General features: G+C 37.8%; 1 protein-coding gene across 5 annotated transcripts in view; it reads left to right on the top strand.

Annotated features, from left to right (window-relative positions):
- The window catches only part of tnk2b (tyrosine kinase, non-receptor, 2b), a gene marked incomplete at its 3' end in the record, with an annotated part of 65,559 nt that overhangs the window by 5,052 nt on the left and 36,783 nt on the right, over window positions 1-23,724 (top strand). The window contains exons 1-3 of one of the 5 annotated variants that reach the window (XM_084120240.1): window positions 2,020-2,665; window positions 15,679-15,856; window positions 17,269-17,339. In XM_084120240.1, coding sequence (XP_083976366.1) covers window positions 2,603-2,665; window positions 15,679-15,856; window positions 17,269-17,339 — 312 coding nt within the window. In that variant the 5' untranslated portion in view covers window positions 2,020-2,602. Of the gene's footprint in view, window positions 1-2,019; window positions 2,666-15,678; window positions 15,872-17,268; window positions 17,340-23,724 lie in introns of those variants that run through there. The other 4 variants (XM_084120236.1, XM_084120238.1, XM_084120239.1 and 1 more) reach the window with 4 other exon arrangements.

The raw sequence follows: 23,724 nt of genomic DNA, 5'->3' as shown, positions 1-23,724 counted from the left end.
ATAAGACAAGTGTTGTTCATAAGACTTGATTGGTCAACGCCGCACATACCTGAAGCGTTTCAAATAGGGTAAACAAAATCTCAAACTTGCTTGATGCATGAGACCCAGTGAGATTTGTTCTTAAACTTCTGTTTACCATATTTCAAGACAACATGTTTAATTTTGGGTGAACTATCCTTTTGGGTGAACTATCCTCAGGTCAAATCAATTTTATTTGTATGGCACTTTTCACAGTGTGTGATGTTTTGTGTGTGATCAGCTTTACAGAAAATATTGTCTTAATACTACGGTTGTGAATCATCACTGGTCTCACGATTCAATTCGATTACAATTATCATGTCTTCGATTCAATATCATGATGTGTTGCATCCTCACTTTTCAATATTATTGCACATGCCTACATTTTCGTCAATGAATACAAGCAGTCAAATATATGAACTCCCTTTTTATTGTATCTGCTCCAAGAAAGTTCACTTCCTTAATGTAGCAAACATCAAACTTAAGTCTTAAGTTTGAACTTAAGTCTGAACACAGCAGACGATTGGACCATTTAGAACAAACACTAGTAAATACTAAAAGCACATGAAACTTTCAAGCAACTTTCAGACGCTTGCAGCCTCGCACGCAGACATGCACACACTTGCACACGCTGTAAATTTTAAAATAGTGGGTGCATTTTTTATTACTCGCTTTCGTGTTTCGCCTCCCTCCGCCATTTTACGCTAGCGCGAGAAGCGCGTATGTGACGAATGATGTCAGAGAAACATCAGTAGGATGTAATCGATTGTCTATTACTGCATTAATGCAGAATCACCCACGTCCGCATCGCAATGCATCGATACAACGACTAATTTCAACACCCCTGCTTAATACCCCCCATGAGTAAGCCACAGGTCACTTTGGCAAGGGACAAAAAAACCTCTAAGATAAATTGACCAGACACGACGACACCTACAGTGTCTACAGTGAACAGCTGGTTTAAATTTTCAAACAAATGTCTGAGCTCAGTCACAGGGACACACACTTTCCCTTCCTTCACAGCTGTGCTAGCATGACCAATTTTTTTCCCACTCTCTTGCTTAAATAAAGCTCGTTCTTCGATAAGTCTCCAGAAAATTCCTACTACATTAGCCGCTTGGTCTGAAGCGGCGCTGGAAATTCTTTGTTTCAGTAATTGGAGGCAGACTGTTTATGACACACAGGGCCCCGCTTTACTGCATCTGTCCTTGCTCACCTCATCTTCCCTTTTGCTCCTGGAAAAAAAAAAACACCACCACAGTTCAACTGGCATTGTACAGTTTGTTCATCCCTTAAAATGTTGCACATCTGGTTTAGTCTGTGGGCTTGATGAACGAATGGGGAATGAGGGAGGGAGAAAGGACGCAAATAAAACATGGTTTATTCTGCTAGGGGTGATGAAGCCAAAATGTCCCCTTTACATTTGGAGGGGGAAGAGAAAGGAGATAAAATTCTGAATGTGTTTGTTTACTAGAGGTTGAGATAACGTTTTTAGAGGGATTGAGGAAGGAGAATGCCGCGAACCAAATAAAGAAGAAAAGTCAGGCCATGTGGGAGTTGAGAGCAGAGTGGGAGAGAGAGTGAATATAAAAGAAAGATGTGGTGAGAGCCAGAGATAGGAGGGGATATGGTGGTGTTCAGGAGGGGGATTTGTTAAAAGCCCAACATATGGGAGGAACACAGGAAATGAGCTCTCCGTCCTGCAGTTAAATCTGACCTTTTGGCTCACGATCAAATGCTCCTCCATCCGAATACCATAGTCTCTCTGTCCCGGGCACAGGCTGATGGAGGGAGGAGAGGGAGAGCGAGAGCGAGAGGGAGGGAAAGAGAAGGGGCACTTCCCCAGCGTCTGTTTGCGAGTTGCAGGAATTCCACAGTCACGCACTAGGGGGAGAGAAAAAGAGAAAGTCCTAGACGCTCCTCCTGCTCCAGAACAACACGTCCCCTCTGACACAAACATGCAAAAAGACAAAAAAAAGTCAGTACCTCTTCCAAGCAGACCACAGAAGCACTTAGGGACGACTTTGTCTGGGCTTTGCAGCTCTTCTGATTCTCTTATCACTTTCACTGTGGCTGTCATCTGAGTGAGGGATTTGGGAATAGAAGAAACCGTCCTATTAATAGCTGGTTGGTGGACTGAGCAAATGGATAGAGGAATTGGCAACTGAGGAAACTGACTCCGGTACATTCTGCAAAATATTTTTGCAATAAGGACTTCACCTTGCACTCCTTCTGACTCGCTCCACAGCCTCACTGTAAACTTGGTTTTGAGATGTTCTAACTAGGCTGCCAAGTGAACAGTTCCCTTTGGCGAACCTCTCTCTGGTGTTTTCTTGCCTTTCCCCACACGGTCCCCCCTGCATACAAGTTCTCCAGACTGGCACTGATCTTCGGTTAAAGGAGCTTAATGTGGATTGCCCGCAATGGAATGTAGTACGTGGGCTGTTCAACTTCAGGAGACCTTCAAACTGAGGAGACCTTCACAGTTTTGGAGTGGTGTCTCTTCATCTCGGACCTTGTTCTCCAACAAAAGAGTCTCGGACGCTTAGCTTGACTTTTTGTGGATTGTCTCATAGAACTCAAGATGCGTCGTTTTGACAAGCTCAAAAAATCATTCCCTTTTCTTGCTCATTTCCATGTGTACAGAGTAAGTCTGTTTTTTATTCTCTTGTGCAGAGCATGCTAGGTTTCAGTATGAATAATGGACCTGGGAATTTCAGGACTGACATGTTTGTTCAGCATCTGTGTTGGTGTGAAACCACACCATGCCTTTACACATGTGCCAGAGCTTAGCTGTGTGCATGGATATCATCAGATCATACCAGAGCCTTATCCCCAACAATACATCAGACCTTCACATTGCATAACTTGTCCTAACAGTCCACCCTTTATTTGTGTATGCAGTCTCAGCTGTCAGGTGTCTGTGTTTTGTTTGTTTGGCATGCATATACTATTCAGTGTACATCTATTAATTCACTCTTGTAATGTTTTTTCTTAAGTTTGTGTGAAGGGTGTAACCACTCTTGGTTGTAACTCGTGGCCTTAGTCCAAGGGCCATGGATGTAGTTCCCTTGGGATTAGAGGCTACAGCTTTCTAACACTTCACACTGCACAAGCTTAACTTGTTGCCACCAGCATTGTAGTCTACCTGTGCTTGGGTAATATCCAAGCTTCGGAATCCTAGCGGCACCACTGTATTTTTAAAATGATAATACCATGATGCATATTATTATGAATATTAATTATAATTATAGCCTAAATTCAGTTTTGGATTGGCGCCTATAGCTCAGACCAAAGAATATATATATATATTTATTATTATTATTATTATTATTATTATTATTATTATTATTATTATATATATATATATATATATTTTTTTTTTTTAAAGAACTCTTTTTAATGTAACAGCATCTTAAAATGCAAAGCACATTGTGCAAGACTATAAAAGCTGACAATGTAATGACCGTAAATATGCATATCATGCATGTGCACATGACCAGTGATTTCACAGATGGAATATAAGAATGCAAACTGCCACTTGATGCACATTTTAAGCAAATAGAAAATGTAAAAAATCTACTCTAATAATCCATTCAGAATCTTGAAGGACATTTACTCCAGCTTCTAACTATACTCACAGAGACTCACAACGGTCATTGTACCAAGACCAAAAACAGTTCCTATTTTAGCATGTTACTTGTAAGGATGCATTGAAAAAAGTTAAGTTATGGGATGCAGCCTTCATGACCACACATCAATCTCAAGATCAGGTGGTTCAGACACAAAAAAAAAAAAAAAAAATCACAATTGAGCCAGACATTTTATGGATGCGTTGCCACTGGCTGTGAGGACTCATTGCTTGCTTGAATTAGTAGATGGATTTGTCAGACTACGAGCCTTCATATTAAAGACAAGGTTGTAACAGATTTCACTCTGTAGTTTTGATAGACACGTTGCTGGCAGCAACTACACATTGACCCACTTTGCCCACAGGGCAAGTGTTTTCCCTCTCCATCATCAGCTACTCATCTCAATGAACACTTTCTAGATGTCTCTAAAGAGACCTGGTTTCCTCTTTCACACATTCCCCCTAATCTTTTTCACAGGAGAGATGTTTCCTGTATGTTCAGAGTTTTTGATATATATTTTTTGATACCATTGAAATTTCATAATTCTTGTCACCAATTTCAATATCACAAAAAAAAACTAATACTAGTCTAACTAACACAAGTATATACAAAAGTCAATGATAAAATAAAAACAAAACAACTATTTACAAGAAATAGGACAAACTACAATTGAAAAACTTCAACCACTAGAAATTGATCACTTGACACAATGTATGTATTTTCTAATGTAAATTCTTATGAAAGTTACAAAAGTGATTCAGTCCAGATCAATGTGAGATTGTTGGATTTAACATTATTGGCACAGACGGCAACAGACAGCCCATGTTAGGCTGCTTTACAACAAAACTGTTTACGTTTACTTAAGACATAAACAACTTATGAGGATACTCGAGTAGGGCTGGGTATTGATACAGGTGTCCTGATTCGATTCCGAATCACAAGATCTCAATTCGATTAAATTCTCGATTCGATTCAATGATTAAATTTTCACTGGTCCCACCACAAAAAAGTAATAAATGAATAAAATAGTTATTGTTTTTGTTGTTTTTGACCCATGTATCTTCTATTGTAATAAGGTTGACACCCAAAATTTTAGATACCAGTAAAATTTAAGTTCTCGATTCCAATTTCAATACCACAGCTAAAACTACTAACTAATATAAATTGCAAATAATCTTCATTGTACAAATTAAAGTTAAATCCTTATTAAAGTTACAAAAACGTTATTCAGTGAAGATTAGGGAGTGATTTCTTTGTCTTTTGTAGTTTGATTAACATTAAGAGCAAAAATTAAGAACACACCCTCCGCCAGTGGTGGAAAGAGTACTGAAAATACTGGAATTTCTAACTTCAATATGAGACCTTGAAAAATGTCAATATTCAGTATCATTTTCAATACCATCGGGAAAACCACCACATACTAAATTTTTTATATCAAAAGTGTCCATCCCTTTTTGTCAAGGCAATCATTATTTTCAAGCTTCAAAAAGCACAAAACTCATTGTAACAGTAATCTATTTGAATGGAAAAGTTTAAAGGAACACTTCGACTTTTTGGGGCTTTAGCTTATTCACCTTATCCCCCAGAGTTAGATAAGTCCATACATACCTTTTTCATCTCCGTGCGTGCTGTAACTCTATCTGACGCACCCACCGCTAGCCTAGCTTAGCACAAAGACTGGAGGTAAACGGCTACAGCTAGCATACTGCTCCCAATAAGTGACAAAATAACGCCAACATTTTCCTATTTACATGTTGTGATTTGTATAGTCACAGCGTGTACGAATAACAAGGTCACATGAGACACAACCATCTTTTAACCGTATACATACTGGGAACTATATTCTCAGAAGACAAAGCACTGTTACTTCTGCGGAGTGATTTACTCCAATTCTGAGCAAACTCTGCTCCTCACCACGGGGCTTCTCAGGCGCTGCGAGCAAATCACTCCGCCCAAGTAGCAGTGCTTTGCCTTCTGAGAATATGTGACCATGTTATTTGTACACGCTGTGACAAATCACAAATCACAAATCATGTAAATAGGAAAATGTTGGCGTTATTTTGTCACTTATTGGGAGCAGTCGGGTAAATTTATTTATTTATTTTTTTTATTTTTTTTACAGATTGGGCTTTGGTCGGACTCGGGCTCATTTAGCTTTTCTCCTTTCATCGTGCCCATAATATACGTGCAGCGCGCAGGCTACTGTATTGAATATTGTTATATTGATAGGCTAATATTATAAATATGCAACGCAATATGCGATCACGCGAGTAGCCTAACGCGACGCGCGTGCAATGCATTAGGTGACAGTTGACCATGCAGAGCATCAGGGAGAAGTTGGAGCGTAAGGAGTCACTAAAAGTTCCCAATACTTCAGGAAAAGCTGCATTTTGAAAGAGTTTTGATTTGATTACCGAGCCTGAAGCCTTCAACAGTGGATGCTATTCTTTTTCTTCACAACGATCACAAATAAACAGTGAATGAACCTACTCAGTTCAACAGATTTGTTTTTCTTTATTATATTTTTATTATTATTTAACGTTAGCCAGTTGGTGAAGAGTTCTTTGAAATGTTATTCTTCAGTAAAGTTACTTGACATCAAAAAAAGGTAGGCCATAAATCTTTATTTACTGCTGGATCACATTTGGCTATAAAATATTCTCTGCATGCTTATGCTTCTCTGTAATGGACAGTCTGTATTAATATTTGTGGGCATAATTGTCGGTGGTGGTAGTTATGTTTGAGGCCTATAATAAAATTTTACCTAGTAGTGTGTGTGTGTATGTGTGTGTGTCTTGTGTGTGCGTCTAGCAGAGACAGCGCGCCTCAGAGAGCCCCCGTCAGAGAGAGCTCAAAGTGATATTGATGTTGGTCTCGAGTCGGGTTCGGGCTGAAAAATTGCAGATGTTTTCGGGCTGGGGCCGGATTAGGGCTTGAACACCATGGGCCAGGTCTTGGTTAGGGCTGGGTGTTTTGCCCCGTGCAGGGCTCTAGGCAGTATGCTAGCTGTAGCCGTTTACCTCCAGTCTTTGTGCTAAGCTAGGCTAGCGGTGGGTGCGTCAGACAGAGTTACAGCACGCACAGAGATGAAAAAGGTATGTATGGACTTATCTAACTCTGGGGGATACGGTGAATAAGCCAAAGTCCCAAAAAGTCGAAGTGTTCCTTTAATTCAAGTCTTCTGAAGAGACACTTCCACTTTATACGACGAACGGATTTTAATTAAGGCTTTTGTTTACATTAGTGGTGCACGATATATCGGCCGCCGATATAATATCGGCCGATATGGTCATTTTTTTACACATCGGTATCGTTCCGATGTCAAAATATGGCCGATGTGAACAGGCCGATATTTGACGTGAAGTTGAAGATGAAGTTGACGACTCACGATCTTAGCAGTAGTGAACGCGCCTGAGAGAAATACACATTTCATACAGATGACATAAGCAGAGAACAGTCTGTTTTCTTTTCGTTTTGAATTGTTCTGTTTAAAAATAGACATTTAATGCTTTCTATATATGTCTCAGGTCTGTGAGGCAGGTAGGTTTCGGTTCATTTATGAGACGCGCTCCAGGTTCACGCGTTCAAATATTTTCTACTATATTTACTATTTATTAAATCCAGGCAATTGGTTGATGAAACATTGGCCAAAATTAAGTTATAATTAATACAAAACGAAATTAAATTTAAAGACAGGCTTTGTGCTGTCTGTTTGAGGTCTCTGTGAAAGTTTTAAAGCAGTCTTTTAGTGCCGCTTTCAGAGCGCTCACGTCCGTAACGGAGAACTGTCCCGTCCGTAACATTGTTAATGCAGTCCAGTGCGACTTATGTTTTTTTCCTCTTCATGACACATTTTTGACTGATCGTTTTTTGACTCGTAGATATTTGAATATATTGCTTGATATTTGATACCCGTTCGAATTTGATTTTTCTCAAAAGTGACAGCACGTGTGATTTGTGGATTAGGCCTACTGATACAGTAAGTGCGAGTGGATAAACAGGCGTTTATTTATTCATTCTCAGTGTTGAGAAACGTAGCCTTCATGTGTTATTGTGTTAATAATAACTAAAGTAGCCTACCTAATTATGTTACATATTTATTTTGTATGAAAACTAGCGCGTTCATTACTTATGGATTAAAAAGTAGGCTACCGTTGTATCAGTGCTGCGCGAGCTCTCTCTCACACAAACACGGACGCGCGCGCACAGAGAGAGAAGATGATTGTAAAATGAAAAATTGACGGGCTAAGTTTAAATTTTGTTCTTGCTTGTTTATTTTCTGTCAAAATGTCAGAAAGCATTTTGTATTATCCATCCGTGTTTTTAAAATTCGTTAAATGACGGACGTTTTACTGTTAACACAGCCCATATGTCGAATTCGTCTTATAGCCTACTTGTTATTATTTTTTAGAATAAGTGATTCGTTATGCTATTATTGGACTCCTGTCTATTCATTGTCAACTGTTTTCTATAAATATGTTTGTATTGGCTAACATTTATTCAGCTAATGCGTGTCCTGTTCAAAATGTGCAATGTTCAAACGCAAAGACAGCACATCACAAGAAGCCCTTTTCCCTGTGGTATTTAGTATCATATTTGGATATTGGAATAATAAATTAAGTAGCCTATCTTAATTGTACACAATGTTCCTGTTTTTTTTTTTTTTTTTTTTACTGTTTTCTATGGGTTTCTTAATTTTAGACAAGTTGACCAGCACACATTATATGCAATGCAATATAATGCATGTGTGTGTGACATATTTTGCACACAGGTAAAGGTGCCCAATATCAGTAATTTCTAAAGTAAAAAAAAAAATGTGTTTTGGAAAATAGCTCTTTATTTGATAATCATTAAAATTTGTTTTCTATACAGAGATATCGACATCGGTAAATATCGGTATCGGCCATAACAGCAATATTAATATCGGTATCGGCCACAATTTTCACATCGGTGCATCACTAGTTTACATATTTAAACATTGATCAATAACCATTACAATAATCTAACTTAAACATTACAATAGGGTAACTCTGTTGCAATACCTCACACACAGCACAAGGAAGCTTGATTTCAAACTGAATTGAATTTGCAAAAAAGACAAGTAAACAGTCAGTAATAAAATAAGAACAAATAAGTTTTTATATAAATTTGAGGTATTCAAAATATGACAACACTGAATTTTTATATGCAGTGTGTGTTAAAGGGTTAGTTCACCCAAAAATGAAAATTCTGTCATTACTCACCCTCAAGTCATTCCAAACTCGTAAAACCCGTTAATCTTTGGAACACAAACGAAGATATTTTTGATGAAATCTGAGAGCTTTCTGACCCCACATAAAGCTGCAGTGTAAGCAGTTTCAAGGCCCAGAAAGGTAGTAAAGACATCGTTAAAAATAGTCCATGTTAGTGTGTCAACCTTAATGTTATGAAGCAATGAGAACATTTTTGAGTGCAAAAAAAACAAAATAACTTTTTTCAACAATTTCTTCTCTTCCCCTCACTTCTCCGATGCTGTTCACATAGTTAAAGTGCAGCGCTTCCGGGTTCTAACTCAGAACTCATGCGTCGGTGTGCTCACATGATGTCTTTACTATCTTTCTGGGCCTTGAAAGTGGTTATGACATTGCAGTCTATGTGGGGTCAGAATGCTCTCAGATTTCATTAAAAATATCTTTATTTGTGTTCTAAAGATATGAACAGGTTTTACAGGGTTTGGAATGACGTGAGGGTGAGTAATTGTGACCCCGCCTGTGAAACCCCGGCTAAAGTCGCAGAATCTAACTATGAGTTTAAGAGCGTCAAAGTAGTCAGTCATAAAAAAGTAACTCGGGTCGGACTCTGGCTTATTTAGCTTCTCTCCTTATTTAGCTTCTCTCCTTGTGCCCATAATATACGTGCAGAGCACACGTCACATAGTGTGTATGAAATATTGTTATATTTATTATAAATATTATTGTACATCGCCTAAGCAACACAAACGCAATGCACATATACGCACGCGTCACTCACGTGCATTAACAGGTGACAGTTGACCATGCAGAGGATCAGGGAGAAGTTGGATTTTTTATTTTTTTTATTAACAATTTAACATTAGCCAGTTGGCGAAGAGTTCTTCATTTTTGAACATTGTTTCGAACATTGTTCCTCAGTTACTTAAAAGCAAACAAAGGTAGGCCGTTTATTTACTTATTTTTGCGGTTGGATCCCGTAGCGCTATAGCCTGGCAAGCCAGACCTACATCAAGATGTTAGGTCTGGAAACTCACCATAGACGCGGTTTAATCCGAGGGGCGGGATAAACGGCTGTCTTTCAAATTCCCTCTGCACGCAATAGGACAGCGCTTCAACCAACCAGAGCGTTTTCCCAACAGCGGAGCTTAGTTGATAGATTCAACTTTTGCCATATCTGGCCGGCAAAACGACGAACACATCTTCCTTTTTTTAAGAATGACTTAAGTGCCGTTTTTTGCTCTTTTCTCAAAGAAAAACTTAACTCCAAGTCCTCCAGAGTCGCGGACAAAGCCGATTCGAAAGACCGTTGTTCTCCATCAGCAGCTGCCATTCTTTGTTTTCAAGTAGCAGCCAGGGAACCGTCGCAACTCTGTCGTCATATGTTAAGCCCGCCCCCGCCTACTCTATACACGACGTGATTGGCCTGACCCAATTTAGGTTTTTGCAGCTAGAAGGTCTATTGAGAGTTGCTAGACCCCCCTGGCTGCGAAATACATTTTGCTGCCGCTAGGGTGCGTCTAGATTTCTAGGCTAGTAGCGTATATTCTCTACTGCATGCTTATGCTTCTCTCTAATGGACAGTCTGTTCAATATTTGTGGGCATGATTGGGCATGATGTTTCAGGCCTATAATAAAAGTTTACCTTTTACTCCTATTGTGAGTATTGCAAGACAAATTTCTTTTGTGAGTATTGCAAGACTAGAGAAAATATGTAGCGCTCCAAACAGGAAAAAAGTCCTTGTACTGCAGGTCCTTGTACTACAGGTGCGTAGAGCCAATGGTATATTGAAGAATGAACAAAAAGGGTGGCTGGCCGCACACTGATCCACTCAAGACTGAAAGTCTACAAAAACATTTTTTATTTTATAAATTGCATCGTGCAAAGTGCATGTGAGTTAAAAACAGAATAGACACCAGCAAGCAAACGTTTCAGCACATTGCTATCTTCAGTGCTATTGCAAGAGTGAGTATTGCAAGACAAATTTCCGTGTACACGGACAATAAAGTGCTATCTATCTATCTATCTATCTATCTATCTATCTATCTATCTATCTATCTATCTATCTATCTATCTATCTATCTATCTATCTATCTATCTATCTATCTATCTATCCACTTAGGATGGCTTCAGGGTGAGTAAATCATGGGCTAATTTTAATCTTTGGGTGAACTATCCCTTTAAGAGCCATATAATATGTTGTTTATTTAGATAAATCGAACATCAGTGTGGTTTGACCTGTAATGTCTGTAAAATGTAGTAATGCAGTTAGACAGACTAGGTTATTTATATGTACAAATCATACAAATGCCCCATTGCGAAACATTTCTATCATACATTTACATTGTATAAAAATTAAAGATTCACCTTTGATTGTTGAAAGTCTTCCTGGTGGATTTCACTTACAGCCAATATGATTTCCTGTAGCATTTTCATCGATAACTTTTGACAACGTTTAATTCAAGAGCATGGAGAGATTGGAGCTTGACGTCATTTGACTCTGCAGTGAGAACCACTTGGAGAGATTCGCGATTGCATATGACATGACACAGTCTGAGAGCGCACACTCAATTTCTGAGTCCAGTTCAGTCGTATATTTGAGAGCTCGCGTCCAGTTTTCTGTGAATACATGAATGTGCCCTCGCGTTACAATATTGCGCTCGCGACATTTGCAATTAAAATATGCCATAAAAACCTGTGGGTATGAATAAAATGATGCGCAAAACATGCTGAGAGGAGGCGGGTGTGTCAAACTCGCTGTCGGAGAGATGAGAGAATGAGAACGCGCAGCTGGTATCGGTGTATATACTGCATGAAATGAGTATTGGAACAGATATTGAGTATTGTCAGATATTTCAGTATCGATATGTATCAAAATATAGATGTTTTGACAACACTACTATGTAGTTTGTTGTTTCTCCAAACTTTCAGTCCATTAATCACTCTGAGATCCTTGCCTCCTTCACTTATGATCAGCTCTTCAAAACCTGCGGCTGCGGTGGCTTTTTTCAGTCCAAATATCAGGGTTTTTATTGGTCCATTTACGATTGGATATTTTTATTGGCTACCGAAATGCCAGTCAAAGATTTGAATATCAATTCAAATTGTACTCCGTAACGAAATGTGATTTTACAAGTAGCGAAGTAGATTACTTGGCTTAATATGTACTTGAGTACAAGTAAAGTTACATATTTAAAAATATACTCAAAGTACAGTGTGTGCATTTGACCATTCAAGCCCAATAAAGCACCAAAAACAACTCAGTTCAGTACTCACATGCTTTATGAGCTGCGGCTTTGTGTGCGCGTTTCAAGGTGTGTGTGCACAGAAATCATCTCTCAGATGCACATATACTGAAATGAGTTCTCTTTCAATGAAACACAACTTTTTAAAAATTTTTTTAACTCTTATACCTTGTAGGCTTAAAAACGCATTCAAATGATAAGACACACAGCAAGATAGTCGGAAATAGTTTGTGACTGTGCAGCAAGATGGTCCAAAACATCGGTTTATCATGTATATCGCACACCCCTAGTTCAGAGATTTGAACTTTTGCATCAAGACCTTTAAGTTTGCAAACAAGCAAAGTAGACAGGAACTATTGCCATAGTTGGACATGACGTTGGATTTGTTCCCAGTGTGAAATGTTGCTGGGAAGTTCAGTGTGTGGGGAGGGATGTGGGTGCTTGTAGATGTATGAGCATTTGGATTTGTGACCCTCTATTTTGTCAATATTAACTCCTACTTAGCTATTTTTAGTGGCACTTGCTAAGGCAAGCATCACTATTATGGGGCCCTATGAAATGAGTTCCTAAATTCTGTGTTTTCAGTTTAATTTTTACTGGATTCTTAATTCAAATTCTGTGACATTCAGCAATATACAGTAAATTACATTTGTATGGATTTTTTTGATCTCTGCATCATGGAAATCATAGGGCTCTACTATTAGTAATGCTCATACTTGCAGTTAAAGAGAGAATGAAAGGGAGAGAACTTCACAAATATTTCAGTGTGTGACTACATTCTGAAAGTTATTGATGGTTAAATGAATGTCAAAAAGGCCCTGACCCCTATGACCCATGACTTTTCATGCATCAACAGAGGAAGCACTTTGGCCACAAAAGACTTCTTATGCTCTCTAACCTTCCTGACACTCATTCAAGAAACCTGTCGACTTTGTAACCCCTTGTTTTACACACACATCTTTCACAATCAGCAACATCTGAAGACTTCTGTCTGCACATAGACCAACTATTTAAAAAGAGTACTGACAGTACACAATGACACATCCTGTTTGAAGTGAACAGCCTCTTAGTCTAACTTTGACAAACTGACACAACTCAATTGATTGAAACCAATTGACTGGGTTGTTGTGGACTGTAAGCCAGTGACCGAATAAACAAACAATATATTGACTATTAAATTCATTTTTCCCCCTGTTAGATCAGATGTTTGTTTCTTTCACAGTTGTGCAATGTCTTTTGAATTATTTTCATTTAGGTGTTTTTTCAGAAATTATTTATTTGTAATTAATTGCAATTCATTGGCATATCATGTAAATAATTTGATTAAAAACTTTGATTTAACAGCCTCAATTTCAACACATCAAGAGAAATTTTACCCTACAATCCCTCGCAGCTGCTTGTTCTCACTTTGTGGCATTGCATATTGAGTGAACTGATTCTGTCTGAAGCAGTTTCCCACATGGATTTAGCATTACAAACAAAGCACAAACCCATGTTTACAAATGCTTTTGTAAGCTCGCGCTCGATCGGCCCAATGGAGGCATCCGACCAGCGCGGAAGGTCTTAACGTGTTACTGTCTTTTCTCGAGGCAAAGTATTTTTTGATTAAATGCAATACATTTGAATATGTATTCTCTCGTTATTTCATCTGACTCCATAAATGAAAAGTTTTTAATGATGTCTGTGGATCATTAATTATGAGCGAATGTTTGACTATTCCTTTTAACTCTTTAATGAAAATAATGTCAAAGTCAGTTAGAATAATCAAATGTAACAATTTATCATGTCAGGTAAATGTATCATGCCGATTACATAATCAATTCAAAGATAATCGATACAAAACATCAAAAGCTCTGGAATAAAAAGAAGAGATGCAACCCAACATTAAGAAATACATGAGGCTAAGAGTCTCGGCCACTCTCAGCCTCACGGGCTAATCTGAGATACAGAAAGGCCCTGAATCCCCTGCTGCATTTCATTATATAGTCAGGACCTCTTTCACTTGGAAACATCTTTTAACAATGGAAATTTGCATTCAGAAGTTACACCTTTTGGGGGTAGAAGACCATTTGTCTAGAGACTACCTTCCTTTGTGTGTCAGTTATCCCTAAACTCTTAAAACCTTATTACCTTTTGCTTTACTTATTTGGAAATGAGACATTTGTACCAGTCGCAATGAGACATTTCAAATGATACTAAATATGTATAATACACTGTTAATCATTCACATTAAACCATATATTCTTGGGCGAGTCCTTGGTGATCTTCGCATTGGGGGAGAAGGAGAGGGTGATGAGGGAAAGAGATGTAGATTAGGATGACTCTGAGGTGATACTTTCGTCTCAATAGTGCACGAGGAGGAGTTCAAATGTCAATTTCCAGAGAGGTCCTTTGTCCTCCCTGGGTCTGGTCGCTCTTCAACCAGACTGTCCGGCATCTCCTAATTTCTCAATTCTTACATTTTGCCATTGTAAGCTTTCTGTCATTTACATTATGCAATCTTAACAGCCTGTTATAGTTAGCTGCACACACCATATGCAGATTCATTGTATGTAAAAGTCTCAAGAACAAAAGCGTAAAAGTTCCATGATCGCACAAGCGCACAATGTCAATGTCTCTCTGATCGCAAGATTGTTCTGCTTCCTCCCTATTGCCTTAATTTTGTTAAGACGTGACTGACCACAAGGCCTCCAGAGAAGGAAAGTGTGTCAGAGTGAAAGAACACCAGTGTGAAGGAGTGCAGGGGGAGGGAGAGATTGGAAATTGAAAGCAGCTGATGTCCAATACGCTCCAACAGAAACATGAACAAGCACAAAAGCAGACTATGGAAAACAGTAGCACACTTTTAGTTGTCCCAGAGCTTCCAAGCACCAGTGCCAGTGTTCTTCCATCCGTTTGCTGTTCCATTCATCTGTTCCACTTGTTACAAAACAGGAGCTTAAAGGGAGCGTGGATGTTCATTCTTTGAAAGGTGATAAGGACTTTGGGAATTGAGTGCTTATGATTTTTATGGAAACGTTTTTAATTGGGTCAGAAGTGGAATTGGAGATGCAGCAGCTGCTGTGGAAAGGTAAGGCCTATGTTAGCTGGTTAGTTTTGGAGGTGTGGAGATGCTCCTTTTGGGAGGAATTAAAAAGCTTAGAGAGCGACTCAGCACATGTGGCCTGGGCCAGGGCCAATGCCATCTGTCTTTTATGAACTTCAGGTGTGTGTGTTCGTTTGTGTGTGGGTGTGTGTGTGTGCGCGTATGCTTACCAGATGTTCGCCATGGTTGAACAGTGAAAGCCAACTGTATAATTTGTTCATGAGCTGTTGTTGCCGCATACTCTGAGCTGAATCATTAATAGCATGTTAAATGCTCAATCACACTTTTGGACTTGGTCACTTGTTGCTGTCTAGATGGACACCACTTTTTTATTTTTGGTTAGCCTAGTGGTTAGGGAATTTATTTAGTTGGGAATGGCTTGAACATGTTTGCTTCTGGTGTTTTGGGAGAGTCATGGCCTATGGGGAATTGCTCTGTGGACTTCATTGGTGTGTGTCTTTCTGTGCAGAAGCTGGGCAGCAGTATGCAGTGTGAGGAGGGCACTGAGTGGCTGCTGGAGCTGCTGATGGAAGTGCAACTGCAGCAGTACTTCCTGCGCATCCGTGATGAGCTCAACGTTACACGTCTCTCACACTTTGACTATGTGAAGAATGAGGACCTGGAGAAGATTGGTATGGGCCGGCCCGGTGAGTCCAACCAAGGTGTTTTGCTTGTAGCTTTATCACAAATAATACTTTCCACAAGGCACTTCACACAGAGATCCGGCATCAACACTTATGCAGAGATGCAAACCAAATTTGATGATTTTAATTGTGATGATTGACACAGTGATAACCATAGCAATGGACACACTTTTTTTTTTTTTTTTTTTGGTCTGAGCATTGTACATGAGTCATGTAAATGCAGACCATAGATCTGCCACCGCAACACTGAAAAGAGTGGAAAAATCAGTGTTGTCTATTACTTTTAATGTTTCTTTTTTCTTAATTTTATTACTGACTTTTTCCTTGACTTATTTAGACTTAAAATTAAACTTAAAACTTGTTGACAACTACATGCTAGTATTCTATTGTATTATAATTATTATTGGCTTTAATGATTCACTTTAATTTATTTAATTTTTTTTCACTAAAGGTAGAGCTTTGTGAAGCCTGATCTAAGAATGACAAAGCGCCTGTTTTTTTGTTTTTTTGTTTTTTTACAGTGGTAAACCCAGAGCAGTAGTTTTAAAAGTCTGCCAGATCAGTCACGCACATTAAGCCTTTGTGATACCTGAAGTGAATTTTGAAATTTCCCTTAAGCCGGCCCGATTATTGCCCATCTCAAGCTCATTACACGCCTCTTCTACTACTCTCACTTTTATCTCTTTTTGGCACGTGTCCTATTTTACCCTCTCTTCATCTTTTTCTCACTCTTTTTCAGTTTCTTTCGGTTTTTCTTTCCCTGATTCAACTTTTTTATCTAAACAGGAACTGTTTGCAGAAATAGATTTGAAATTAGAAGTCAAGTGTTTAAATTATTTTTTGGATTAAGCTGCATTGACAGGATTGATTACAGAGGGTGATTTGACTCATTCTTAAGTTTGTAAAATCAAGCAAAATCACTTATTGTAATGTTGTTCCATTGGACAAAGCATTCTGGAGGGTTTAAACTTGTACAAAAATGTTATTTGAGCTGTAATTTATCTAAATTACCCTTGAGACAACTCTGTTCTATGTGGATACATTTATGTTAATTCATTACAGAAGTAATTCCTTAGGGTGGATAAACCGAAAACCCTTTCTAGTGTCCTTGCACATATCATGTGACAATTACAAGGTTTATCAGCTTCACAACTTTGCACATGTAGTAAGCAATTTATTGCACTATTACTAAACATTGTCCATTTGAATTTTTATTCAAGTTCATTGGTTTGCTTCATACACATTGTAAGTCTTTTACTGTAACCACAATGTTTGCTTGATTGAAGAATACAGTCATTTTTTTATCTGTGGTAATTGTCAGCATGTCACAATGTCACTGTTGATAAAGCTGAACTTTTTGTTCTGAAACCGCAATATTCATAAAATAACATTCTCTCATTTGCTTTCTTTGATAGGGCAAAGACGGCTGTGGGAGGTGGTGAAGAGGAGAAAAACCATGTGCAAGCGCAAGTCTTGGATGAGCAAGGTATGTCATCAGCCTTCCTCACACGTACTGACAGATTAATGAGACTTCCAGTCCAAGGTCAGGTCCCACACACAAGCACACATCCGGACAAGAACTTCACTTCAGTCATTGGTCATTCAGCTCACATTGTCCCTCAAGCGCTTTACAGTCTCTCACTTGTCTTACTGAACCTGAAAGGAATAAACATTTAAAGCACTTGACCTAGACTATTTCAGCAGCCTTTCATCTTTTGCACAACATAACTTATGCGATTGCTTTTGTCAAGCTGAGGTCAGTCATGATGCTTCTTAAAAGATAACTCGCTGTTCATGGAGCCGAGCAGTTCAGAAATTGAGCCCTCTCTGTCTTAACAATTTCTGTGTTGTGTGTGTGTGTTTTTTTTTTGTTTTTTTTTTTATCTAATGTAGTTGGTCACTGAGTGCTGAAACAGGAAATGTCCACTCAGGCCTGCCGCTCACTCACTAAAGCACTAACCAGGTTAATGGTCCATCAAATGCTGCAGGAAGAGCCTCAAATTGGCCTTAGACACAAGCAATAAATCGGCACAATGTGGGCCTTTCTCTGGGGTTTGTGTGTGCATTTTAAGCGTGTGCGCGTGTTTGACGATAGATTCAGAATTCAGAGGAAATTAAGTTAGTGCTTGATTCTGTAGGTCAGACTAAAATTTATAAAGCATAGTTTACTGCATTCTGCCAAAATAAATTATGGATGATACATTGATAATTTAACAATATTTAATTGTATAAAGTGAACCCTATATCATTAACACTGAACTGATACTAACAGACCTTTGTATTTGGTCAATATGTTTCCTGAAAACCATGTCAGTGGTCTAGTTTTACACCCACACCTTCTGTCATGAGTTTGAGAGAAATGCTGGTGGGCTTGGAAAGTTTGATTCTGGGAATCACTTCTTTGTTTCATCAATTAAATGTTCATGAAAACCCCTGCATGTCCTTGTACTTGATTTAAAATATTTCTGTTATTTCACTTTTTGCTTTAACCATTTTGAATCTACTTGGCAGTAGGCTTGCTGTGGTAGTATGTGTTATTGGTGTTACACGGCACCGCCCCGCTGTCGTTTTGCTTTTTTTATAGAAAAATAAAAAAAGTTTGGTTCAGTTGGACAACTACAATAATAAAATGAAATTGTTTGCTCTGCTCCATACAGCATGAGCTGCACAGTGCAGCAAGAGTCAGATTTCACTCATCACGTGACAAGAGTAAGGAGAGATGACTGACAGGACGGAGGAGGAGGATTTGGTGTGCCAAATTTGGTGCGTCGGTTTTTGGTCTGTTTTAGGGTTGGCAGACCCTTTAATGCTGGTTTGCTGTGAAAAAATAAGCTAGGAACTAAATCAGACTGTGTAAAAGCAGTGGCTTGTTATGCCCAAAATATTTTTATAACAAACCATAAACTGACCAGAATAAATGTATTATTTGCTCTGAGCTGTTTTCGTGTGGCCGGTTATAGCGCCACCCCTGTGTGAGACTTGTTTTCATAGGGCTAGATGTCTGGTTAGTGCTGACCGAAGACCTCACTGGAGCCAGAGTCAGTTTTAACCAGAGTAAATAGTAACAGCAGTTAATGCATTTGTAGTTATAACACACATTTATTCATTTCTGTTTATTTATGTTGGTCTGCCCTGCTCTGCTTCGTTTAATACAACTACAATGTTTATTTTTATCTTGTTTGTATTATGTATTAAGTGTGTATTTGTGGTTCAGTGTTATCCCATTTGTAACCGTGTACAAAGAGCCAGGACTAGAATTAGAGAGACCGCAGAATGAATCTGTCTCTTTCTTCTCTGTTTGACTTGCCACATCATTAATCTCCTATTCCCAAATACATTTAAGGATGATAGACTGTGTGCGCTCATTTACGGTCTTTTTGAAGGAAGTGTGTATGTGGGAGTGATATACATGCAGGGTCGGACGAATGATTGCTTGTCTAAATCGTTTGCTGGGCAAATTCCTCTGTCTGTGGGATGAGAGGACATCTTGACCTTTGGCACCAGAAACTGCACACTTGTGCTAACTGAAGCGCACACACAGATATTTTCTAGATCTTTACTTTGTCAGAAAAAATAAAGTGAAAGTCATATACCTTTAGGGGTTCAACAACATATCACTGGGGCAGTGCCCTTAAAGGGACAACTTTGTACCTTATTTGACCCTAAATAGTGCATATTAATAGAGTAGTAATATGCCCCCTTAAGTTACTACTGTGAACATTTTAAGGGTCGATAAAATACAAGAGTTGTCCCTTTGATGGTACTGCCCCAGTGAAAAGCTGTAGTACCCCTAAAGGTAAAATTTTTGCACATCTGCAAAACATCTGCATGCACACAGGTTGATGTACAGTTGGTACTCAACCAGAATAATACTTTTACTGCATGTCAAGGTTATGCGTCTTATACTTCGTGTTATTTTAATTTGTTAGTAGGCCTAGATTTTATGAACTGAAACATAACAGTGAAATAAAGTAAAGTAAATGATCGTAAAATTAGCCTAAAACATTGTCGGGACTTGCTAACCGATATTAGTCGGCAGCATTTGTGTTTAATGCATGTGTTTAAGAATTAGATAGGCGTACAGTATGTTGTTATGATTAGCATAATTTTCTTTAATAAATAATGAAAACATTTCAACATAAAATGTTGAAATAGAAAAATGTCACATCAATGAGGTTTTGTGTAAGCATAAGACGTTAAGTTCATGCACATAAAACAGAGTTCAGGCGATAGCTGTGTGGTCAACGGTTTAACATGAGCCTCGCGGTGCTTCAAGCATTTTGAGTTCTACCATCTTCATAATTTTGTTTGTAGTTTAATAGGCTATTTGTCAAAAATAAAAACTTCTGAAATGTTCATTTATTGATTCGAAACACTTTTCGGAGCTTTGTTATTGATTGTCTGTAATTTTTATTAATAGGCGTTGAGAATAATAACATTGTACATGCTGTTAACCGATGTTGGCCGACAGCGTTTGTGTTTTTACCGTTCTTGATGCTTAAATAGGTAACAGATTATTAAAGTCAGGTGTTTTGTTTAATTAATAATGGCACATTACAACGTAAATTTCCTACATTCCAGTTGAGCCTCTGTTGTGCTGTACAGACGACAAAACCCGAAGGTGCTGTTGAAGGCAGATTATCAGCCGATCGCACCAGAAAATGAAGATGATGAAGCTCTTCTTTAATCTGATAAATTATTGTTTTGTGAATCATTCACAAAATTGAGATGACTGACAGTGATACCCAGCCATAGCAACGAAAGAATTTTCAAAACAGATCCATACATTGAACAAATCAGAAGAAAGACTTTGTTGACTTCTACAAAAAATTACAAAATAACTAAATTGTATTGCTTTCAATATAAAAACCAATGAAAATGTAAAAGAAGACTAAAATTAATTCAGTTTAAAACCCCATCGCACATTTCAAGGTTTAAATAAAGAGTCGGGACAGTTTATTTAATTAAAACAAGTCGAGTTTAGCGTTTCCATATGCGATGCAAAATGAGAAATACAGAATCTTATTCTTGTGACTTTTTTAATTTATATTTCCAAAGAAATTGCAGCTTTGCTGTGTACAATTAAAACAGTACAAAATGAAAATAGTAGCCTACAAAGCAATATAAATTAAGATCGGGCATTTTTCTTTGCCTCTCTCTCGCAGACGCGCTGAATCTCATTTTAGCAAGTTTCTTTTGTCTCCCTCACTGCACAAGCCGGGTCTCTATTAAAATTAAATGTTTCAGGGTGGAAACGCATCATACAGCTAATAATACTGTATATGTCACTGCATGTCATCCACAGCAATTACAAAAAAACAACTGTAACAAATTATTTAACCTTGTTTGCTTCAAAGAAAAATAATGCCTTGTTGAATTCACCTTAGGCTACAATAAAACGAGGTTGATCGCGAATTAAAGCGCTCTGTATCGTTTCGTCAACAGTTCATGTTTAGATAAGGCCAGATTGTTGACAATCATACACACACTGCTCAAACATTCTAAAACTCTACAAAACCAGTTGGAACAACTGGATTGAACACTTCAATAGATTTTTTTTATTTTATGAAAAACCTTTAAATGCATTAGCTACAATATTTATAATTTAATTAAGATGGGGCCTATTTGGACACATTGAGAGATTTATCCTGAAAGGAATTTTGCCTTTGCCTGTTCTGTATCATTAGGCTGTCTATCCAACACTCTCCATATGAAAGACGGGACATTAACACCTGCACCCCCACGATAAAGCCACTGAACTGCCCCTCCAAACCCCCCACAGGCTCTGAGAGAGAAGTCGCAGACATTAGCATTATTAAAGTGTTGTTGATAAAGGAATTAAATCATTTAGACTACATAGTTCTGTCATAAAAAAGTTTATTAATTAAATATTTCATTAATTCAAGAATTAAAACGCTACTTCAGTTTAGGCCAGCTTTTTCCAAGCAAAACGAAATACAAACTTCAAACTCATGTTCATTTGTTGTCATGAAAAAAATGTTCAACTCAATATTAAATTCCACAGGGATCTTTCAGTCGGGCTGGATCTTTGGATCCTTAAAACCAGGGTGCGATTTGTGAATTAAGCAGAGGGCGGTTATTTTTATTTATTCAAATAAATCTCGACCCACAGTGGGTATTTCGTGCTGCTGTTAAACTAAATAACATTTATAGAATATTTATGAATTTAAATTACAACAATAACAATATCGCAACATTTCGACAAAAAAATATTTTATCTGTTTTTACATTTTAATTCAGGGTGATTTGCATTTAATTAGAGCCAGATTTTCACTCTTGCCTTGTCCTTTCCTCATTGGGACGCGCTCATACACATGATAAACATATTTGAGCAGATCCATATTTGCCTCTCGGTTTCATATGGATTACGTAATCCGATAACATTCTTTAAATATTTTGACATTTAAAGCTTTAAAGCTAGGCAAGTGGCTTTCGGTTTATTTTTGTGACGCGCAGTTCCCTGAGACCGAGACGTTTTGTCGTTAGCCTATTGTGAGTGTACATGAATAAAAGTTTACAGTTTGAATTATGTACTCTTATCTGTATGACCAAAAAATGGCAGAGTATAAATAATGTTCAGCAGAAGCAGGGATTTAGGCCAGAAGGAAATCAGGAATACAGTAGTCCACGATTGATCGGGATTTGAACCTGTGTCATCTAAATCATTGAAACCTAAGTTCTATCACTCGACCATGAATTTACTAGAAAGCCCAGAAGTTCGGATGTCCAGCAGTCTGTGTGTTCGCTCACACGAGAGAGAAGCACTCTTCATTCGTCTCATTCCTCAATAGAATAGTAAAAATAATCAGCGTCATTGCACCTAATTTATTTTCACTGACTGCGAGATATGCCTATAATGGTCTTTTGTTGTATTTTTTTGTTTTGTTTGTTTATCGCGCTGCTCTCCCGAGGAATAGGCTTCTGTTGCCCACCGACGTCTACAGTATGAAATATAGGCTATATTGTTGTCGTCTCTATTTTTAACTTTTGATTATATTTTCTGCTCTAAAAGTTTGTTCTATTCTGTTTAAAATTTACTATTATATATTTAATTTTTGCTTTCGTTAAATTTTAACCAATTCTTTTGTAGCCTAATAGGCATAGGCTATATACTTTTTTTTTTGTTCTAAAAGTTTGTTCTATTGTTTTGTTTGTTTATTTTTATATATATATATTTAATCAAGTCTCATTATTGTTGAAATAATGAAAAAAAAAAAAGTTTTACAATACGTTGTGCTGTTTTTTTTTAAACAGACAACCTACAAATATATATATATATATGTATGTATATATGTATATGTATATGTATGTATATGTGTGTGTGTGTATGTTCACTGTTCGTTCAAATAATAGTCTATATGTATGTATCATTTGTTTAAACAACATTAACCAAATTTTATTAATTTATTTAATAATAAAATTATTACTTTATAGCATGCAGTTTCAACTACACCAAATATTAGGTTGTTTCATTATTGTACAGCAAATGTCAATAGCTCTTTTTTTTTCTTTTTTTTCATGTTTGTTGTAGGCTTATTTGGAAATTACCATAGTTGTAGTATTTCATCTTTACTGTTAATTGACATTAGCCCCACTTACGTTTCAAAATGCGGCAATTGCAACTGTTTTGTAAAATGTCCCTTTGCGACACCTGGCGGCCATTTCGCTAATGACTTTGAAATGGGACTGGTTTATTTTCTATCACGGCGATAATAGGCATTCTGGTTGACTACCTACTGTACCTACTTAACCTTCATTCAGCTCTTTCATACATGTCAAATAATGAAACAACAACACGCACCGAGTTCCTCCCTTGTGTGGAGGCTTTAGTTGCAGCATTGGCCTGGGTC

This window comes from Abramis brama (genome assembly GCF_963993115.1).
Source record: "Abramis brama genome assembly, chromosome: 7".
NCBI classification, from domain to species: Eukaryota; Metazoa; Chordata; class Actinopteri; order Cypriniformes; family Leuciscidae; genus Abramis; species Abramis brama.
Note: the sequence above shows the minus strand (reverse complement) of the source record. Positions and strands in the feature narration are given on the sequence as shown.